The following is a 20,613-nucleotide window of genomic DNA, read 5'->3' as shown; positions in this document are numbered from 1 at the left end:
TTTCAGATTTCACATCCTATGTCACACAGGCGCAAAACATTATACTACTGTGTAAGTAGGAATCAGGGCTATCACTCAACACAAGCATTTCGATATACGGTGTCCACAGATGTATAAGCAAAAATGTCAACCGAAACCGGTACCAGAACCCAGGAAATCACCTAAACTGGGGACTTTACATTTAAGATTAATATGCCCAGTGTCCCAGGCCTCTGGAGAGGTTGTGAATTTCTTTTGTCTTCTAGACATCAAGGGCTGATGGTTTCACAGACCGTTATAAACCTGTCATTGTATGTACAGAACAGTAGACTACTTTGATTCTAAAGAGAGGTTGCATTGCTCTATTTCCTGTGTAAAATTTCCTCATAAAATCCCTGATCAAGCCCACACCCTACAACTATCCATCACACGTCCAAACACTGCTAAACAATGCTAATCAGTACTGGTACTAAACTTTAGTAGAACATAAATAAACACATTATTTTAAAGAATACCTCCGAAACCTGTATGTGGACAGACAAGCCCTGTGGTTTTGCAACCCCTGTGTGATTGAACAAAAGACAATGACTCTGAATACCATCTGACGGGGTATAGTAGGCGTTTGCTGGTTCCTTTGGACGGGTTTGAGGCAGGGCAACAATGAGAGGAAGTCCCTGCGAGACCCAGCCCTCCCCTGCCAGTGGAGAGGGAGTGGAAAGGGGGGGGACCCACAGGACCAGGATGGACCAGGAGGTTCCCTGCTATACTAAGGGCTGCATTCCAATAAAAAAATGTGCTTCGTTTCCTCTGACCACCTTAGCGGATCTGAATGGATTGGATAGTCAAAGCAATATGCTGATAGCTCCCCCACCTAGCCTTCTAGGAGGGATAGGCAGGGTCATAGTATTTCTTTCACCTATCCAGTCCTCTTAGATTGGAGGGAGAAACTCACAAAGGGCAGAGTGAAAGGAACAAGGGAGGGACTGAGTGTTGTGTTGAGCTGTGGCCCTGGTTCTCTATCTTATCAGAGCCTAGTGTTTCCACTGGACCTCTACAACCGACACAGGCCTGGACGGCCCATGCAGACACCACTGACCTGGCAGACACTGTGGAAAGACTGAGGTTACAGTATTGACAAAGGGTCTGGAAAACCAGAGCATGTACGCTCACATATAAAAAATAGTTGTTTTGCAGCACATAGAAACACTATTTATGTTATAACCGTTTTGTCTATTCAGTTTTATTAACACCATTCGGGGGTTTCGGCTCCAGCTTCGAAATTCAGACCCAAGGTTGTAATTGGTAGTGTTGCACTTGAAGAAACTGTCGCCTGTGGTTGCAGAGGTGGACTGTAGAAAAGGAGAAAAACTGCAATGTTTATAATTTTGGAAAAAAATGTAATCCGAGATGGTAGCTGACTGTTCCATTACAAAAGCAGGGACATGGAGATTGAGGGGGGGCTGGTTTAGGACTTGAAGGGGTGAATTTGTTTCTTCTCATTAATCAAACTTAAGGAAATGATGGGCCAGGAAGTGATTACGGCAGCCCCGCTCCCGCCCCTCCAGGAGGAACTCTGTCCAGAACAGATAAGAGAGCCCCATTCCTAATTTTACGCAGAATAGCAGGAAATGTGACAGTGAAGTTTTCCGCTTCCACAAACAAGAGAGCAGCCAGCCCAGTTTTGGAGGGAATCCTGTGTGGCTGAGTTCCTATGGGCTGACCTCTCTCAGAGAGAGAGAGAGAGAGAGAGAGAGAGAGAGAGAGAGAGAGAGAGAGAGAGAGAGAGAGAGAGAGAGAGAGAGAGCGAGAGAGAGAGAGAGAGAGAGAGAGAGAGAGAGAGAGAGAGAGAGGGAAAGCGACGCAAAGTGAGAAAGTGAGGGAAGAAAGAAAAGAAGCAGGGAAAGGGAAGGAGGGAGAGAGAAGGAAGGGATAGAGAGGGACAGGCAGAGTGAGGGATAGAAGAGGAAGAGGAAGAGTGAAGGAGGGATAGGCAGGAGGAAGAAAGAGAGAGACGTGAGGAAGCCAAGGAGAGCTACTGGATGCATAACATTATCTCCTCTTCTTCTCTGACAGTGCAGAGAAAGTTATGGCCGAAAACAACACCAATCTCTTTCTGGAAATACTTCAGTCATTTGATGTTGGTGAGTTTTTTCAACTCTCTCTCTCAATTCAATTTCAATTTAAGGGGATGTATTGGCATGGGAAACATATGTTTACCTTGCCAAAAAGCAAGTGAAATAGATAATAAACAGAAGTGAAATAAACAATAAAAAATGAACAGTAAACATTACACTCACAAAAGTTCCAAAAGAATAAAGACATTTCAAATGTCATATTATGTCTCTCACTCTCTCAGCTGCTACTCTGCTCCTATGTTGTGGTTTCTCTGTTGGCACTTCTCTGTTTTCACTGGAATGTATAGGTTTAATGATGATGAGAGTACTTGAATATTTTGTCAGGAAAAGAAAACATGCATTCAAAACTGCATTTATCGGACCTGACAGACTAGTATTTAGACTCAAGGCAAGAACAGACCCATAAAATCAGCAATATTGCAAAGCTTCCTCTTGGTTAGTGTTTTTTCCTCCTTCCTCCCAAATGTCATTTCCAGATGAATTCTTGTCTGCTTTTCCCTTTTCCAACAGAGGACAATGAAAAACTATGTAGAGAGTACTTTTACACTTCATAAGACCTAACTGTATCCAAAGGCAATTGATTTGTTTTAGCTGGCAGTGGTCCACTGGGATTTGTCCTCTGTTCCTTTCTCTCTTTTCAGAAAGACACATATGGTGACCATAGCATCTCAGGGAGCAAGTCAAAGACAACAAAATGTTGATATTTATTCTGTGGGAAGGAGATGTAATCAGTTTTGTGTCTCTGGAGGACTTGGTCTCATAGTCACCATAGAGGATGGACTGTGATTATTTGGTTGTGGTGTGCCATTATAGCAGAGTTCTATTAGTTCATCATCATAACAGCGTTGTTGATTTTAGGATAGTGACTTGTTGTGGGCTTGGCAGTACAGATCTGGGCTGGTTCCAAATTGAAACCGTTCCCTCCACAGATAATAAACCACTTAACTTTTACTATTACTTTACTTTACAGTTTTACTTTTTTAGTCTGGCAAATATTTTTTTTGTTACATGCATGAAGGTATCTATTGAATGTCTAATGATGATGCTAGATGATAATGAGTTTTGAACAGGCCTTTTCATATACATCTCTTTGGTGTCCAAAAACTCTTACTCTGTGTCTCCCTCAAACCAAGATATAACGAATGGCCCCAATCCCTCTCTCTTCTTCCCAGTCTCCCTGATCATAGCTTTCTGTGTGTCCATTGCGGTGGGAATCCTATTGGGGGTGCTGGTCTATGTTGTCCTGACCTGGATGTCCCGTCGCAGGGCCGGCTCGGGCAGTATCACCCGCCGGCCACCATGCCCGTCCCGCACCTCCCCGCGCACCCGGCCTGGCTTCAATCGCAACAGCAGCTACGACCGGCGGAGCAACAACAGCCTGGTTAGCGCTGCCTTCAGTTTCCACCGCCAGGCCTCCTCCCCAGACCAGGCTGACCCTTTGGGTCGCAAACCCAGCTTCAGGGCGTCCACCTTTCACCCACTCCTCCAGTGCAGCCAGATCGCCCGGGAAGCTGAGGAGGGGAGCCAGACCACGTTGCCTCGCACTCCAACCCTGACCACTTCAGCTGGGTCAGCCCACCAAACCGCAGCCCAGGCTGCTGTCACCCCACCCAGGCCCGAGTTGTTCTGGAGCAGTAGTAGTCTGAGGGGGTTCCATGCCACACAGACCCCACCTCCTGCTTATGAGAGCATTATAAGGGCCTACCAGGAGACCTGCACCTGAGGAGGGGATGGATGTGTCCAGCCTGATAGTGGACTGACTGAGCCCAGGGTTGTCAATGGGATTTTAGAACAACTGGATGTTTGACTTGAGGGGAAAATAAATAGCCCTAATGCTAATATATGTTTCTATGTGTGTGTGTGTGTGTGTGTGTGTGTGTGTGTGTGTGTGTGTGTGTGTGTGTGTGTGTGTGTGTGTGTGTGTGTGTGTGTGTGTGTGTGTGTGTGTGTGTGTGTGTGTGTGTGTGTGTGTGTGTGTGTGTGTGTGGTGAGCAAGAAAGAGATGTTTATTTTCAGATGAGACAGAGTATTTGTTGTACATGTGTGAATGTGTGTGTGTGAATGTGTGTGTGTCTAATGAGATTTATAAGATTGAGAACTCATGTTGATTTCCATCATGTACCAACCCAATCCACCCATGTAACTGGACTACTTTCTATTTGTGAGCTTGGACATGCAAAACTATATCAAAAAACAATGTTTGCATGAAACAATGAGGGTTCCTCTCCAAGGTAATCTGCAAAATGTGTGTATGATTGTCATGGATCTGATTTATAAAATGGTCACTGTTTCGGTTGGAATTTACTGGACACAGATCATAATTTAACACAATAAAATGCTGAAAGAAATGGTAACGGGCTGTGTTCTGAGTATGAAACGTAATATCATCTGTACCAGAAACTAGTTATTTATGCCCTTATTTGGTGCCACTGCTATCCAGTGTCCAGTCTATAGGCTACACTTTTCTGGTGGGCAAACTGACAGATCTCTCACTGACTCCCTCTCACTGTTTCCTGAGGAAGGAATGATTTCACTGGGCTGAAATGTAAGAGGTCAGGGCTTTAGGTGCCCAGTTATACAAAGGCCAAAGAGACAGTTTACCACAGAAAAAGCATGATTACATTTCTTCAGCCCCATCCCTCATTCATTTACTAAAAAAGTGGTGAGTAGTGGCTTTATTGATATTTGAGTCCCAGATTGCCCATTTAAAGTGTAGGCCGTCATTGTAAATAACAATTTGTTCTTCACTGACTTGCTTAGTTAAGTAAACGTTCAATTGAAAGAAGAAAAAAGACTTAAATTAGTGGATATTGACCAGCCACAGGAGGTTGGTGGCACATTCAATGCTGAGAACGGGCTGGGCTCGTGGTAATGACTGGAGCAGATTCAGTGGAATGGTATCAAATACATCAAACATATCATGGTTTCCATGGTTTCCAGGTGTTTGATGCCATTCCGACCATTATTATGAGCCGTCCTCCCCTCAGCAGCATCCACTGTGACAGACCAGCAGAAGAATATTTAAGTTTAGGCATAGGGGTCAAAATAAATGGGTGACTTCCAGAGTGGCGATGGGATCAATAAACCCATCAACTTCGGGACACACACACACACACGGGACTTGAATGATGCAATTCATGTTACAATTTTAAATAACAAAACTAGCATTACATTAAAATGAACAAATTCCCCCTGTCATTTTACTAAATATAAACCTCAGAAACAGATTAACACTGCATTTGGGGGGGGGGGTATTTAATATTTGACATGCGTCAATTTGCACGTGTCATATAATTAGGCACTCTTCATTATTTTGTGTAATCGTGTTTAATGAGCATTACGGTAGTTGGAGATCTGGAAATAAATGTTTTATGCTTTGAGGTACTACGGTAAGTGACGTTTGTTACATGAGACTGGCGCAGTTTATTTTTTCACAACACAGCTGACAGGTTGGGGTTGTTGGAGAGGAAGCTCTCTATTAGCCCTTCAAAATACAGAAATTAAATCTTCGAAATAAGGTAAATTTGTATCATGTCTAGCAAACTTCACCCATCACTTCAAGCCTGGTTACAAGTCTTACAATCTCATGTTTGTCTGTCACGCTACGTTAGCTAACTTCAGCTGTATAATTCACGTTACATTTTCCCAAGTTTTTTTAGCTAGCTGGCTAGTTACTGTAGGTACACGTGACCCAAGTTGATCCGACTGGATGTTTTGTCTAATCAAAGAACTACCCATCGGCAAAATAAATGGTTGCTCTTTCTAATGGGAACATTGCATTGGCTGGCTAGCAAGCTAACGTTAGCTAGTTTCATGTTAAAGTTACCTACCAGAGCCAGGCACATTGATATCTATGATAGTATAGCTAGCTAACTAGACAACGGTAGCTTGCTGGCTAACCTGTCATGTATCTTGCGTCATGAGGCTATCACAACATCTAAACTGAAACTATGAATACATATAACAATGTAAATTTCACATACATTGATAAGGCTATTCAGGGTACTGTAGTTTAGTTTCTCTCAGCCATTTGCGGTAATAGTGCTGAAGCTATGTTTACTGGCTCTTTTGATGTCTCTGGGTGAATGTGTGTAGATAGAGGATGTCTGTGGCTGCACTCCGTCTGATACGCTGCAGGAGGCTGAGCAGCACCTCTGGCCCTGGTGTGAAGAAGGTGCTGCCGTGGAGGGACATCAGTATGTTATGAGACTGTGCTGTCCCCCTTCACAATCCACACTCAATAAGGAAATATGATCACTTATCAAATAGCTGATGCACCCACATAATGTGTAATCATCTGGAATTCTTTAATATCCTTAGTTATTAAAAAAATAACATATTTGTCTTATGTTTTGATTTCAGGGAAAATTGCAAAGATGACCGGAGCTGTCATATTGGGGTAGGTGAAGATAACCACTTCACATATAAACACTCAGCCATTCTAAGTTATTTTAGTTTGGGTTCATTGGGTATGGAGACCTATCTGCTCTAACTACTGTATATCTTGTCTATGGCTTCATTCCTCTCTCAGGGGTTGCATGTTTATCACATACGAGGTGGTTTCCTTGAACAAGGCGGTACGCATCGACACGCAGGCCATTCAGCAGGAAAAGCTCAAGTCCTACATCTACCTGTCAGCCACACCCTCTAAAGAGCAGGAGAACCTTGGCACAGGTACAGTATGTAATTTACCTCAACTTTGCTTTGTGACAAGGCATCGTCATCATGTGCTCTCTGATAAAAATAGTTATCAGTATATACATGATATTCCACATAGGGAATGCTGGGTATGCTTTTTGTCTCCTCTATCCGGTCTACAACCCAAAATGGAGGGTTTTTTGGAACACATTTGAATTAAAATCAAATTAATTTATATAGCCCTTCTTACATCAGCTGATATCTCAACGTGCTGTACAGAAATCCCCAAGACTTCCTCAAAAGTCTACCCAACAAAAGGCCCACATGTGGTGCATGTTGTCACAGAAAATATTTTGGCTGAGTTTTCATTTATGAGGAGTTGTTGAGGGGTTTCTGCCAGGTCCAGGTGTCCAGCAATCACAGTCTTCCTTCCTCCCTCCCTCTGCTCTCCCTCCTGGGTACTGCAGCTCAGCCTGTCTGGTCCCTGCTCTCACTTCCACTGGTCAAGGCTGCTGTGAATGAAAACAGAACGTCCAGCCAAGACTGATAGGAAACGTTTTAGAGAAGCAGTAAACAGAAGCAAGCAACGACTGTCATTTTATAACCAGATTTACAGGCTAAGAGCCTATTGTTTGGTCAATTTTACTAGAAAATGTGCAGGTAGATCAACCAGAGGTCCAGCCTGGAGCAGTATACATTTATAGCTTGGTACATAGTTAAAATGCTGTGTTATAACGTGTCAATTATTGATCGTAACCAAACCCATGTATCTGTTTCAGGGCTCACAAATAAGGCCAGGAGAGAACTTCATAAAGCAGCAAGGAGGTTTCTGGAAGTTTCCTCAAGGATTCTTCTGAGGCCTCTGGATGGTGAGAAAGATCCACTGAAAGTAGTTTCCTCCTACACAGCACTAAATTCACAACTGCAGTATTGTTTTTGTAATTTTTACTAAAGCTACAGCTGCATTTAGAAACCTACACACTTGATACTTTAGTTGTTGTATCAAATGAATTTCAACTTCCTATTCTGCTAGTACTGGAAAGCAGAAGTCAGTGTTGTGATAGAAACATTAGAGTTCATCCTCCAAGCCTTGGGTAAAACTCAGTTGGGGTATTTCAGACACACACGGACGGACGTCAGTAGGTTTGTTATTGAGACAACGTGTTAACTTCAGGAAACACCTGCCCTTCACTTCCTGGGTTTGAATGAAAGCTTTAGTTTGTGTCTTCATTCATGTACTTTTGTGTGTATTCTTATGCTTGAGTCATCATCAGTCACAGGTGTGGACTGAACCCCCCCCCCACCCCTCCTTAATGCTTTATAATGTGACAGACATTATGTAATTCAATTGTACAATGGGGATTGTACTACAGATTCTGCGTAGATTGTACATTCAAAATGGTTCTAACATTAACCTTTTCTGACCTTACTGTTTGACACTTGATAGCTGCCCCGGCTGCCTGGCCGATGATAACAGCAGGTCTGCAGTCTCATTGCTGTAGTACAGTTGTAGAATAATGATTGATGGTATTAGGTGGTAGATTGTCTTGACGTAGATGATATTGGACACTAGGTAGTTTAGGTGTAGTTCTTAAATGTATTTCAAATTAAATATATTATGTAAGAAATGCTTGTAAAAATATCCATATTTTCATCATAAAAGTCTAAATTGTAACTGTGTCAGAGCACCTGAGTCATATGGATGCGGACCCCCATGAGGTGGCGCTGTGGGTCCTGTTGAAGAGGGCTTGTTCAGCTAATAGGACCAGCAGACTGTCAGCTGTACAAGAGCTGGCCCAGAACCACCACTGGCATGGTGAGACATCACCACTTTCAACCTGTAAATGTGAAATGTGTGCTAGTGAACTTTGCTAGTGTTTGATAGGGATTGGTCCGTTACCCCTGTCCATCACAGACTACCAGTACCAGACAGCTGCGCAGGCTATAGACCAGAGGACGGCATTGGGTCTGGCCCGCACCTCTCAAGTGGACCAACGCTTCTTCCTGTCCCCGCCTGTCCTGCCTTGGGTGGAAGATGTAGGTATCTGTCACCGATGGGGATTAAAATGATTGTGTATCAAATCAAATTTTAGTAATGTTCTGTGTATGTTTTAATGTGTGTTTGTTTGTTTGGCCCTCTGCTTAGAGGTTGTCTGTAGAAGACGGTCTGAGGCAGCTGCTGGCATCTCTCCCCCAGTCTGAGGTGGACCAGTGTGTCCAGTACTTCACCTCACTGGCCCTGAGGGAGAGTACCCAGTCCCTGGCTGCACAGAGGGTAAGAGATGCTCACACACATATTTAGACATATACTCACTCATACACAATTTTAGGTAAAAAACTGGATCTCTCTGTTTTAGGGGGGTCTGTGGTGTTTTGGTGGGAATGGACTGCCCTATGCCCAAAGCCTCACTTCTGTCCCCTCTGAGAAGGTTGAGTCCTTCTGTCTACAGGCTCTAGTGCAGCACTCCAAGGTTATGTAACATTTTGCTTTAAAACACCTGCAACTCAAGCATACATTTTGTCAAGGTACTTTTGAAAAACATTGTTAGCCTTTGTCTAGATACATGAACATCTTTTTCATCATACCTTGTAACTCACCATAACAGACCCTCAAGGTTTTCATATCATAGTGTCAACGACTGTATCCTATCAGGGGATATTAAGAGCATATAAATGCATTCTAACACCTGTAGGTCTGTTCTCCAGGTCCAGAGTCACTGCGACCACATCGTGGCCAACGGGGGCCTGCAGCTCCTTCAGAGGGTCTACCAGCTCCGCAGAGACTCCCCGAAGATCCAGAGGAACATTGTACGCATCATCGGCAACCTGGCTCTCAACGACAGCGTGCACCAAGCCATAGTACAGTCAGGTGGGTGCTAGCTCTCACCTCAGTGTGTCAGGTGGGTGCTAGCTCACCCCTCAGTGTGTCAGGTGGGTGCTAGCTCTCCCCTCTGTGTGTCAGGTGAGTGCTAGTTATCCTCTGTGTGTCAGGTGAGTGCTTAGTTATCCTCTGTGTGTCAGGTGGGTGCTAGTTATCCTCTGTGTCAGGTGAGTGCTAGTTATCCTCTGTGTGTCAGGTGAGTGCTAGTTATCCTCTGTGTGTCAGGTGAGTGCTAGTTATCCTCTGTGTGTCAGGTGAGTGCTAGTTATCCTCTGTGTGTCAGGTGAGTGCTAGTTATCCTCTGTGTGTCAGGCGAGTGCTAGTTATCCTCTGTGTGTCAGGCGAGTGCTAGTTATCCTCTGTGTGTCAGGCGAGTGCTAGTTATCCTCTGTGTGTCAGGCGAGTGCTAGTTATCCTCTGTGTGTCAGGCGGGTGCTAGCTCTCCCCTCAGTGTGTCAGGCGGGTGCTAGCTCTCCCCTCAGTGTGTCAGGAGGGTGCTAGCTCTCCCCTCAGTGTGTCAGGCGGATGCTAGCTCTCCGCTCAGTGTGTCAGGCGGGTGCTAGCTCTCCGCTCAGGGTGTCAGGCGGGTGCTAGCTCTCCGCTCAGGGTGTCAGGCGGGTGCTAGCTCTCCGCTCAGGGTGTCAGGCGGGTGCTAGCTCTCCGCTCAGGGTGTCAGGCGGGTGCTAGCTCTCCGCTCAGGGTGTCAGGCGGGTGCTAGCTCTCCGCTCAGGGTGTCAGGCGGGTGCTAGCTCTCCGCTCAGGGTGTCAGGCGGGTGCTAGCTCTCCGCTCAGGGTGTCAGGCGGGTGCTAGCTCTCCGCTCAGGGTGTCAGGCGGGTGCTAGCTCTCCGCTCAGGGTGTCAGGCGGGTGCTAGCTCTCCGCTCAGGGTGTCAGGCGGGTGCTAGCTCTCCGCTCAGTGTGTCAGGCGGGTGCTAGCTCTCCGCTCAGTGTGTCAGGCGGGTGCTAGCTCTCCGCTCAGTGTGTCAGGCGGGTGCTAGCTCTCCGCTCAGGGTGTCAGGCGGGTGCTAGCTCTCCGCTCAGTGTCAGGCGGGTGCTAGCTCTCCGCTCAGTGTGTCAGGGTACTGGCTATCTTATTTTGTTCTGTTACTAGTTCCATTATATGTGATGTTCTGTTACCTTGCAGGTTGGGTGCCAGTGCTAGCAGAGATGATGCAGTCTCCACACATCATACAGGCGTCCCATGCTGCTCGGGCTCTGGCTAACCTGGACAGGGAGACGGTCAAGGAGAAGTACCAGGATGGAGTCTACGTGTTACATCCCCAGTGCCGAACCAGGTACACATCATTCATCATGACTAAGCATGTTTCCATCCACAGTTTTTACGTGAGTAAAGTCATACCGCATAAAACATTTTTTAAAGTCACGACAGCTATGATGGAAACAGGAAGTTTCGGTACAATTTTATGAATGCAGACAAATCATTTGTTTGCTCAACATGGTAGGATCTTTTTGTGTCTGTAAAATGTATTATGCAAGAAATGAAGGTGAAAATGCCTTTATGCTCAAATATTGATATAATAACCATCATATCGAAGTAAACTTGGCATCATGCATAATACACTATATATATAAACAAGTATGTGTGTGGATTCGGCTATTTCAGCCACACCCGTTGCTGACAGGTGTATAAAATCGAGCACACAGCCATGCAATCATTGTCAGTAGAATGGCCTTACTGAAGAGCTCAGTGACTTACAACGTGGCACCATCATAGGATGCCATCTTTCCAAAAGGTCAGTTCATCACATTTCTGCCCTGCAAGAGCTGCCCCGGTCAACTGAAAGTGCTGTTATTGTGAAGTGGAAACATCTAGGAGCAACAACGGCTCAGCCGTGAAGTGGTAGGCCACACAAGGTTCACAGAGCGGGACCGTTGAGTGCTGAAGTACACTTCACGTAAAAATCGTCTGTCCTCAGGTTGCAACACTCACTACCATGTTCCAAACTGCTTTTGAAAGCAACGTCAGCACAATACCTTTTCGTCTGTAGCTTAATTTCCATAGCCAAGCATCCGCACACAAGACTAAGATAACCATGCTCAATTCCAAGCGTAGTCTGGAGTGGTGTATTGTTCGCCCCCATTGGACTCTGGAGCAGTGGAAACGCGTTCTCTGGAGCGATGAATCATGTTTCACCATCTGGCAGTCTTACGGACAAATCTATATTTGGCGGATACCAGGAGAACGCTGCCTGCCCCAATGCATAGTGCCAACTGTACAGTTTGATGGAGGAGGAATAATGGTCTGGAGCTGTTTTTCATGGTTTGTGCTAGGCCCCTTAGTTCCAGTGAAGGGAAATCTTAATGCTACAGCATACAATGACATTCTAGATGATTATGTGCTTCCAACAATGTGCCAACAGTTTGGGGAAGGCACTTTCCTGTTTTTGCATGACAATGCCCCCGTGCACAAAGTGAGGTCCGTACAGAAATGTTTTGTCGAGATGGATGTGGAAGACCTTTTTTTTTTTGTATAAAAAAAAAAAAGTCAACCCCCTTTTCTCCCCAATTTCGTTGTATCCAATTGGTAGTTACAGTCGTCTCATCGCTGCAACTCCTGTATGGACTCGGGAGAGGCGAAGGTCGAGAGCCGTGCGTCCTCTGAAACACAACCCAACCAAGCCGCACTGCTTCTTGACACAATGCCCACTTAACCTGGAAGCCAGCCGCACCAATGTGTTGGAGGAAACATTGTACACCTGGCGACCATGTCAGCATGCACTGCGCCCGGCCTGGCACAGGGAATCGCTAGAGCACAATGGGACAAGGAAATTAAGGCCGGCCAAACCCTCTCCTAACCCGGACGACGCTGGGCCAATTGTGCACCGCCCCATGGGTCTCCCGGTCGTGGCCGGCTCTGACACAGCTTGTGATCGAACACGGGTCTGTAGTGACGCCTCAAGCACTGTGATGCTGGGCCTTAGACTGCTTTGCTAGTCGGGTGGTCACACGCACTGATTTTTATCTACAAAAAGAGACTCCCCACTGGTGGGAAAATTGGCAAATCAAATTTTATTTGTCACATGCACCAAATTCAACAGGTGTAGTAGCCCTTACAGTGAAATGCTTACTTACATTTTCTTTATGCAGATTCTAGATTATTCGCATTAAACTGTCACCAATTGGATGGAAATCTAGCTATTGTCAAATAATTCAAGGTACCATATTCACACAACCACTCCCTATTTGTTTTTTATGCATTCTGTCTCCAGCCAGCCAATCAAAGCGGATGTTCTCTTTGTTCACGGGCTCCTGGGGGCAGCCTTTAAGACGTGGCGGCAGAAGGACTGTGACCCTACAGAGGAGGAGAAGGCAGCGGGTGTCAGCGAGGACTACACAGAGTGCTGGCCCAAGGTAAACCTGGTAGAGGGTGGTTTATTACGTGTCACTGTAATACTCATGACTTTACCACCAGATGGGAGAATATGTTGGCTTTGCTGATCTAGTCACCTTAGCCAATGTAGAATGTATGTTTGAGTCATATGATTCCAAATCTGCTCACCAACGTCCTCTCTCCCTTTTTGACTGGTTCTTTCTCACCCCTCCCCATTGGTCAGTCGTGGTTGGCTGCAGACTGCCCCAACCTGAGGGTTCTATCTGTGGAGTATGACACTCACCTAAGTGACTGGAGAGCCAAGTGTCCTGTTGAAAACCAGAGGTGTGAGTCTCCTCTTTCCTCTGCTTCCTTAGTGTGACCATATTACTGTACCATTCAGACATTCTTGGTAACAACTCCACTGATACTGTTGTATGCCTGTGCCCTTAGGATGTCTCTGGCCTATAGGAGTCGAGAGCTGCTGAAGAAGCTAAAGTCTGCAGGAGTAGGAGACAGGCCTGTGGTCTGGGTTTCACATAGCATGGGAGGTAAGCTATCTTTCACTATTTAGCAAAAAATTGACAATGGACAAAAACCTGTTAGTTTTGAATTCTCTATCATTTCCGATCAGGTTTGCTGGTGAAGAAGATGCTGCTAGATGCGTCGAGGGACCCAGACATGAAAGAACTGATGAAGAACACAAAGGGTGTCATGTTCTACAGTGTGCCCCACCATGGCACCTTCATGGCAGAGTACTCTGTCAACGTCAGATACCTCCTCTTCCCCTCCGTAGAGGTCCGGGAGCTCTGCAGAGGTATGGACAGAAGTCATTTGTGATTATTCTGGAGGTCAGGTTAGAGAGAACGATTCTTAACAGCAGTTTTTAGATAGTAATAACCTCCCATTGCATCTGTGTTACAGATAACATACTACTGTTTATGGTGTTATTGCATCATTGTCCATACGTATTCCCAGACTCTCCAGCGCTGCGTGACCTGAATGTCAACTTCCTGAACTTGGCCAAGGACAGGGAGTTCAATGTGCTGAGCTTTGCAGAGACGATGCCCACCACCATCGGCCCCATGATCAAGATACTGGTGGTGCCAACGCAGTCAGCAGGTAGGCCACTGTTATTTAATGCATTCTGTAGAACGTAGCCACAGGAGACCCATATCTAAAATGTATCTATGAATTCAGGTTTTTTCTTTCAATTCAAATTCTTGAACTTTTGAACTTCTTCCATGTGTATCTCTTAACTCGGAGACTACTCCGGTTTCAGATCTGGGCATTGGGGACCTGGTACAGGTGGATGTGGATCACCTCAATATCTGCAAGCCTGAGAAGAAAGACTCGTTCCTCTACAAGCGCAGCCTACAGTTCATCCAGGATGCACTGAAGGGCTACACCAGCCACTGACATGTCAACAGCCGTTTTGATGCTTGAATTGGAAGAATAAGGAGTTCTGGCGCACAGAACTGTTTCTCTTTGTTGCACATTTAAAGAAATGTGTTTACAAAAAAATATACATTTTATGTATGTATGAAGGATTTATGAAAACATATTAATTGGGTTTATTATAGAAAATGGTGCTCCACTTGTTCTCCAGCTAAATATCACCTAGCACTTATGAAGCAGACAAGTTTTATTTAAAGGATTTAAAAAATGATCGACCATGTTTACAGGTAGTTTAAAGCTGTAAAAAAGACAGTATATTGACTTTTCTAGTTCATATTCCCCTTTGTCCTTGATCCTGGTCAAGTAGACATTTTAACATTTCATGTGTACTGCACTTACTGTACTTTAACCAAAAGACACTGTACTACCTTGCAACTCATTCATTGATTACACAGTATGAATTCAGGGCTTATATATATATATATAAACTTAAAGCATTGCCTTGTTACTGTATGTACCATACTGTATTATTTCCTCAAGCCTTACCTCAGATACACATGAAATATTTTTAAGACTGGTTGATGTGTATATTTTGTTTAACTGGAACCTGGCCACGTGATGCTCACTAACTCCATTATATTGCTAATTAAGACTTCCCTTGTATTTATCAATGTAACAAGTCATGCATATGGCTCATTTACATTTGAACTTTGACAGACATGTCCATGTCAAATCAACTATGTGCAAAATAAAAAGCAGTATTGGTAAGAGAATATATGTTATGCCATTGATGGCAGGTTTAACACTTGATTTGAATCATAAGCTTTGAACTTCAACTCCACCTAACCCAGTGGTTCCCAAACTTTTTATAGTCCCGTACCCCTTCAAACATTCAACCTCCAGCTGCGTACCCAGTCTAGCATCAGGGTCAGCGCACTCTCAAATGTTGTTTTTTGCCATCATTGTAAGCCTGCCATACACACTACCTTTATTAAACGTAATAATGAGTGTGAGTTTGTCACAACCTGGCTCGTGGGAAGCGACAAAGAGCCCTTAGGACCAGGGCACAAATAATAATATAATAATCAATTTTGCTCTTTAATTAGCCATCTTACATAACTTTATTTGTTAATCGGAAATTATGAATAACTCATCACAAGTTAATAACTCTGCAATGTTGGGTTGTATTAGAGAGAGTCACAGTCTTAAATAATTTTCCACACACAGTCTGTGCCTGTATTTAGTTTCCATGCTAGTGAAGGCCGAGAATACACTCACGGGTACGTGGTCGCAAAGGGCATCAGTGTCTAAACTGCGATTTGCCAAGCAGGATACTCTGAGCGCAACCCAATCCAGAAATCTGGCAGTGGCTTCTGATAAAATTGAATTTTCACTGAACTGCTTGTTGCAATTTCGATGAGGCTCTCTTGTTCAGATATCTGTAAGTGGACTGGAGGCAGGGCATGAAAGGGATAACGAACCCAGTTGTTTGTGTCATCCGTTTCGGGAAAGTACTTATCGCGCTATATCACGTTTGACATTGTCCGTAAGCTTGAGTTCATTTGCACACAAAAAAACATCATACAATCGTGGAAAGACCTGTGTGTTGTCCTTGTTAATGCAGACAGAGAAGAGCTCCAACTTCTTAACCACAGCCTCAATTTTGTCCCGCACCGTGAATATAGTTGGGCAGTCCCTGTAATCCTGGATTCAGATGATTCAGGCGAGAACAAACATCACCCAGATAGGCCAGTCGCATGATAAATCATCATGCAAGTGGTCAGACAAGTAAAAATGAAGGTCAGTAAAGAACTTGGGTAAGCTCGTCTCTCAATTTAAAAAAAAGTGTCAATACTTTCCCCCTTGATAACTAGCGCACTTCTTTCTGTATGTTGTAAAAGCGTTCATGGTCGCTGCCCATATCATTGCATAGTGCAGAAAATACACGAGATTTCAGGGGCCTTGCTTTAACAAAGTTAACTATTTTCACAGTAGTGTCCAAAACGTCTTTCATGCTGTCAGGCAGCAAAAAGCCTCTCGATAGATGCTGCAGTGAACCCAAGTGGCGTCGGGAGCAACTGCTTGCACGCGTGTTATCACTCCACCATGTCTCCTTGTCATGGCTTTTGCACTATCAGTACAGATACCAACACATCAACCACCAAAGTCCATTTGATGTCACAAAGCTGTCCAGTGCTTTAAAAATATAATCTCCTGTTGTCCTGGTTTGCAGAAGAGGATGTCTTCCTTAATTGACCTCCGATAAACGTAACGGATATATACCAGCTGTGCCAGGCCCAACACGTCTGTTGACTCATCCAGCTGTAACGAATAGAATTCACTGGCTTGTAGGTGAAGCAGTAATTGTTTCAAAACATCTGCATGTCACTGATGCGTCGTGAAACAGTGATGTTTGATGAAGCGATCGTCTGTATAGTTTTTTTTTGCCTTTCCCCCCAGCATTGTCCCAACCATAGCCCTTCTTATTAATGGTATCTGTTACTTTTATACATGTCTTACTACTCGAAAGTCGGTGCTTTCCCGGTTCAGGGGGCAGTAGCTCTTCGGCTGCATCAGATTCACAACTGGAGGTTGAATGTTTGAAGGTGTCCATGCTAGCTGGGCTAAAAACAAATGTAGAATTACTGATGCTAAGCATTGGATGTGCTCGTGGAAGCAGAACTACCTGTCGTCGACAGGTGCAGGTGTAGTACTGCTGGTAGTAGCAGTAGTAACGTTACCAGTAGAGCTGTATGTGTCTATGGACCCGTGCATTAGTTTTTTAAAACAACTTATCAATTTTCGAGCAAACTAAATGAGCAGCAGCTACGCTTGGATACATACCGGACCGTTAGTGGAATTCCCCCGAGAGAGAAACGGTTACTGTGATTGGATGTTAATTATTTGACTAGGTTACCTGTATTTGACATTGTGTTGTCATTTCGCTGAACACCAGATGGTTTAATGAAACGAGTGAAACGAGGTTGCTCAGGGGAGAAAAAAAAACTTTCAAATGGACTGTTTGAAAATGTGAAAAAATCTATACATTTTAAAATCATTTTGCATACCCCAGTTTGGGAATACCTGACCTAACCTTTATACCTCATCAGACACCATACATCCCACAATGCCTTTCGCGTTAAGGCATTTTGTACTTGTTAACAACGCAGCCAGCCATCAACATTGTTGAGCAAACAAGCTCCGTAAGTACAGAATAATCCACAGATTAGCTATTTATCGCCACAAAATGACAATCAGCAAAGAGCTGATCTATTCTAGCCTTAATTTTCGCAAATGAGCAGGCTTTGAGATTGTGACGGAAACATGTCAGACTGAGCATTTCGAAGTGTAGCAAACTAGGCTAACTAGCTATTCAGCAGTGATGCTAATAACGCCAGCTAACGTTATCTAGTCCTTACTTTGCTCCTCTTTGTCTCACTTTAATATTAGTAAATTACCTTTGCAGTGAGAAGCTACAGTTCAGTTAATTACTTTTAGAATGTGTCATACGTCAAGGTGCATGTCACATTGTGTTGGTGTTCATGCCTATATTTTGGTTGCTTTTTTTCCAGGTTTTGGAGACTGGTGTTTGGAATCTAACATTATCATGGTCAACGTACTAAAGGGCGTTCTTGTCGAGTGGTATGCATGCACAAAGCCTATCATATTTTATGATTATCAAACTGAAATCAATCAAGCTAATCACACGAATCATGCAGAAAATCCAGCCTGTCTGCTAAACTGTACCAGCTATGATAATCAGATGTTTCAGGAGAAAACCACAGGTTTCATATCTTCTTTCCCCACTACTTGAAACAGTGACCCTGCCATGAAGCAGTTCCTACTGTACCTAGATGAGACATCTGCCCTGGGAAAGAAGTTTATCATCCAGGACCTTGACGACACCCATGTTTTCATTCTGGCTGAGGTGGTCCACATACTCCAGGAGAGAGTTGGGGAGCTGATGGATCAGAACTCCTTCCCCATCACTCAGAAATAAAGATTGAAGTAGATGCTTCAGCAATATAACAAATGATATTCTTCACAAACATTGAACTGTCTGTTTGGGGATATTTGTTCAGTGAAATATTTGTATTTATAGGTATGAGCCTTTATTCTGCATGCCAGCTGTCCATGTTTTTCCCCCAGTTATGTGGAGTAATTCAAGGAATTTATTTTTAAATAAGAAACGTTTATTTGTTTTTCATCCAAACTGGTGCAAATATAAGTTTTGTTAAGTATGTTGTCTTGATCATGCTTTAAAATGAGACTGGTGGTGATTAGCCAACACTACAAAATTACGAATGACCAGTGTTTAAGCCCACTTTAATTCACCTGTTTCTATGGTGTATATTCATAAGTTTTTGGATGGCTTAAATTAGATGTAATAAACTTTTGTACCTGTCTCAATTAGCTTTAAGTTGTGTTTTATTATACATTTCCTGCACTCTTTTCTTGTCCATGATTAGGTTTCTTGGGTTTTTACGGTAAAGCCAGCCAATTGTTATATTGCAAAGTAAGCTTTGAAGATGTAACCAGTGAGGATGGAAATATACCCAGTCTCTTTGTTTTAATTGTGAACGGGGAAGAAAGAGACATGATTTTGTCCATGCAACAACCAGTACAGAAACGACCAACATAATCACTCTTGCGCATGCGCCTCACACCCACCCAAATTTGGCGACAGCTGAGCTAGCGTGCGGTAACGGTCGTTTGCTAATATCATGGATGAGTTTCAGACTGGAGAAGAGGTTAGCTAGATGTTCAAAATGGCTAATTAATATATCCACCTAATTAATCTAACATTTGTTTAAATGTAATGCTATTTGAAGACGCATGTTAGCAATGTTCGGTAGCTAGCTAACGTTACTGTTCCCCAGCTACTATAACTGTTCTGCATGCCTTTGTCTTTGTATCCTGCCAGACTGCCTTTGTCGTTGACGAAGTGAGCACTATCATCAAAGAGGTACTTTTAGCCAAGTGAGAAGTTAGCTAATGGTTGCATTGGTAGGAGACATTCATGTTCAGCAAAGTCGCCTAGCTATTTGCTACATTGCAACAACTCATCACCCCGCTGCCTGTTGCTAAGGACATCATGCCGGGATTACGTTGGTTGCTAGCCACATCAATATGAGTAATGCAACTAATGTGGGCTGTGACACGTCTGTGTATTCATTTGTATTTTCTCTGGATAGTTAGTAATTTCAGAAACTAAGCCTGTTCCTCTTATGTCTTTACTGTCTTTTCAGTCAGTAGAAGGAGCCATAGGGGGAAATGCCTATCAACATAGCAGAGTGAACCAATGGACCACCAATGTAGTGGAGCAGTCCCTGAGTCAACTTAGCAAACTGGGCAAGCCTTTCAAGTACATTGGTATGTAGCCCTGAATGCAAGGAAAGGAAAAGTGTTTGGCTGGGCTATATCAGGCCGTCATTGTAAATAAGAATTTGTTCTTAACTGACTTCAAGTTTTATAAAAGTTCAATAAAAATAAATGAAAAATAAAGCCACATCAGTGTTGGGGGGAGGCACATATAATTGAAATCAGTTACTTTATTTCCTGCACTAAAATATACCATCACCACTTTCGTTGACGGATCATCCTATACAATGATCATACTTACATTCCACATTGAGATGGATTTGTGTGTTATTGCTGAAAGGGGTCATTTAACTGTTGTTTCTCTTTCTCCACAGTGACCTGTGTTATCATGCAGAAAAACGGGGCAGGTCTACAGACAGCCAGCTCATGCTTCTGGGATAACACCACTGATGGTGAGAATCTCTCACAAACACACAATCTCTACAACCAGATTATATGAGATAGTCTAGAGATGGAGATTCTGGCATTGATCCCACCTAACCTTCTCTTCCAGGAAGCTGTACAGTGAGGTGGGAGAATAAATCCATGTACTGCATCGTCAGTGTCTTCGGCCTGGCCATCTGAATCTACCGCCTGCACTCAATTACACTACATGAATGAACGTTGGTTTTTCCATTCCGTCCAAACTGATTGTTAGCATAAAGCCCAATATTATACCCTGATGACAGCTCGTCTGTCAAAACGTTGGTTATTCAATTATTGCATCTAAGCTCCTAGAGTGTGCGGCTCTCTTTTTTTCATAAAGCCCACCATACCAAAGTATTTCTACTGCTTAAAGACTTTTGTGCATCTTGTTTGTTTAGATTTTACGAGGACCAATGTCATGTTAGGATTTGTTAGTGACGTTTCAATAAATGTTTTCAGTCATTG

General features: G+C 43.8%; 4 protein-coding genes across 5 annotated transcripts; all 4 read left to right on the top strand.

Moving 5' to 3' along the window:
- Window positions 1–1,866: 1,866 nt before the first annotated feature.
- On the top strand, window positions 1,867–4,484 carry myct1a (myc target 1a). The gene is made up of 2 exons (XM_046299348.1): window positions 1,867–2,120; window positions 3,287–4,484. The coding sequence occupies exons 1-2, from the start codon at window positions 2,066–2,068 to the stop codon at window positions 3,835–3,837; spliced, it is 606 nt and encodes a 201-aa protein (XP_046155304.1). The 5' UTR covers window positions 1,867–2,065; the 3' UTR covers window positions 3,838–4,484.
- A 1,036-nt stretch (window positions 4,485–5,520) lies between these two features.
- Window positions 5,521–15,134, top strand: serac1 (serine active site containing 1). Of its 2 annotated transcripts, none has more exons than XM_046298660.1 (17): window positions 5,521–5,632; window positions 6,210–6,310; window positions 6,477–6,513; window positions 6,646–6,788; window positions 7,532–7,621; window positions 8,437–8,568; window positions 8,668–8,789; window positions 8,899–9,027; window positions 9,110–9,223; window positions 9,459–9,621; window positions 10,777–10,927; window positions 12,863–13,004; window positions 13,208–13,308; window positions 13,417–13,514; window positions 13,598–13,780; window positions 13,942–14,085; window positions 14,246–15,134. In XM_046298660.1, exons 2-17 carry the CDS (start codon window positions 6,217–6,219, stop codon window positions 14,380–14,382), a joined length of 1,980 nt encoding a protein of 659 aa, XP_046154616.1. In that variant the 5' UTR covers window positions 5,521–5,632; window positions 6,210–6,216; the 3' UTR covers window positions 14,383–15,134. The 2 variants fall into 2 exon arrangements, with proteins under 2 accessions (XP_046154616.1, XP_046154617.1); XM_046298661.1 differs by having other exon boundaries at window positions 14,230–15,134.
- A 2,338-nt stretch (window positions 15,135–17,472) lies between these two features.
- gtf2h5 (general transcription factor IIH, polypeptide 5) lies at window positions 17,473–18,771 on the top strand. The gene is made up of 3 exons (XM_046298658.1): window positions 17,473–17,564; window positions 17,934–18,003; window positions 18,181–18,771. The coding sequence occupies exons 2-3, from the start codon at window positions 17,969–17,971 to the stop codon at window positions 18,359–18,361; spliced, it is 216 nt and encodes a 71-aa protein (XP_046154614.1). The 5' UTR covers window positions 17,473–17,564; window positions 17,934–17,968; the 3' UTR covers window positions 18,362–18,771.
- A 243-nt stretch (window positions 18,772–19,014) lies between these two features.
- Window positions 19,015–20,613, top strand: dynlt1b (dynein light chain Tctex-type 1b). The gene is made up of 5 exons (XM_046298657.1): window positions 19,015–19,112; window positions 19,286–19,327; window positions 19,611–19,734; window positions 20,058–20,135; window positions 20,237–20,613. Exons 1-5 carry the CDS (start codon window positions 19,086–19,088, stop codon window positions 20,305–20,307), a joined length of 342 nt encoding a protein of 113 aa, XP_046154613.1. The 5' UTR covers window positions 19,015–19,085; the 3' UTR covers window positions 20,308–20,613.

The sequence above is a fragment of the Oncorhynchus gorbuscha genome, linkage group LG14 (genome assembly GCF_021184085.1).
Source record: "Oncorhynchus gorbuscha isolate QuinsamMale2020 ecotype Even-year linkage group LG14, OgorEven_v1.0, whole genome shotgun sequence".
In the NCBI taxonomy this organism is placed as follows: Eukaryota; Metazoa; Chordata; class Actinopteri; order Salmoniformes; family Salmonidae; genus Oncorhynchus; species Oncorhynchus gorbuscha.
This window is presented reverse-complemented; position numbering and strand designations above follow the sequence as displayed.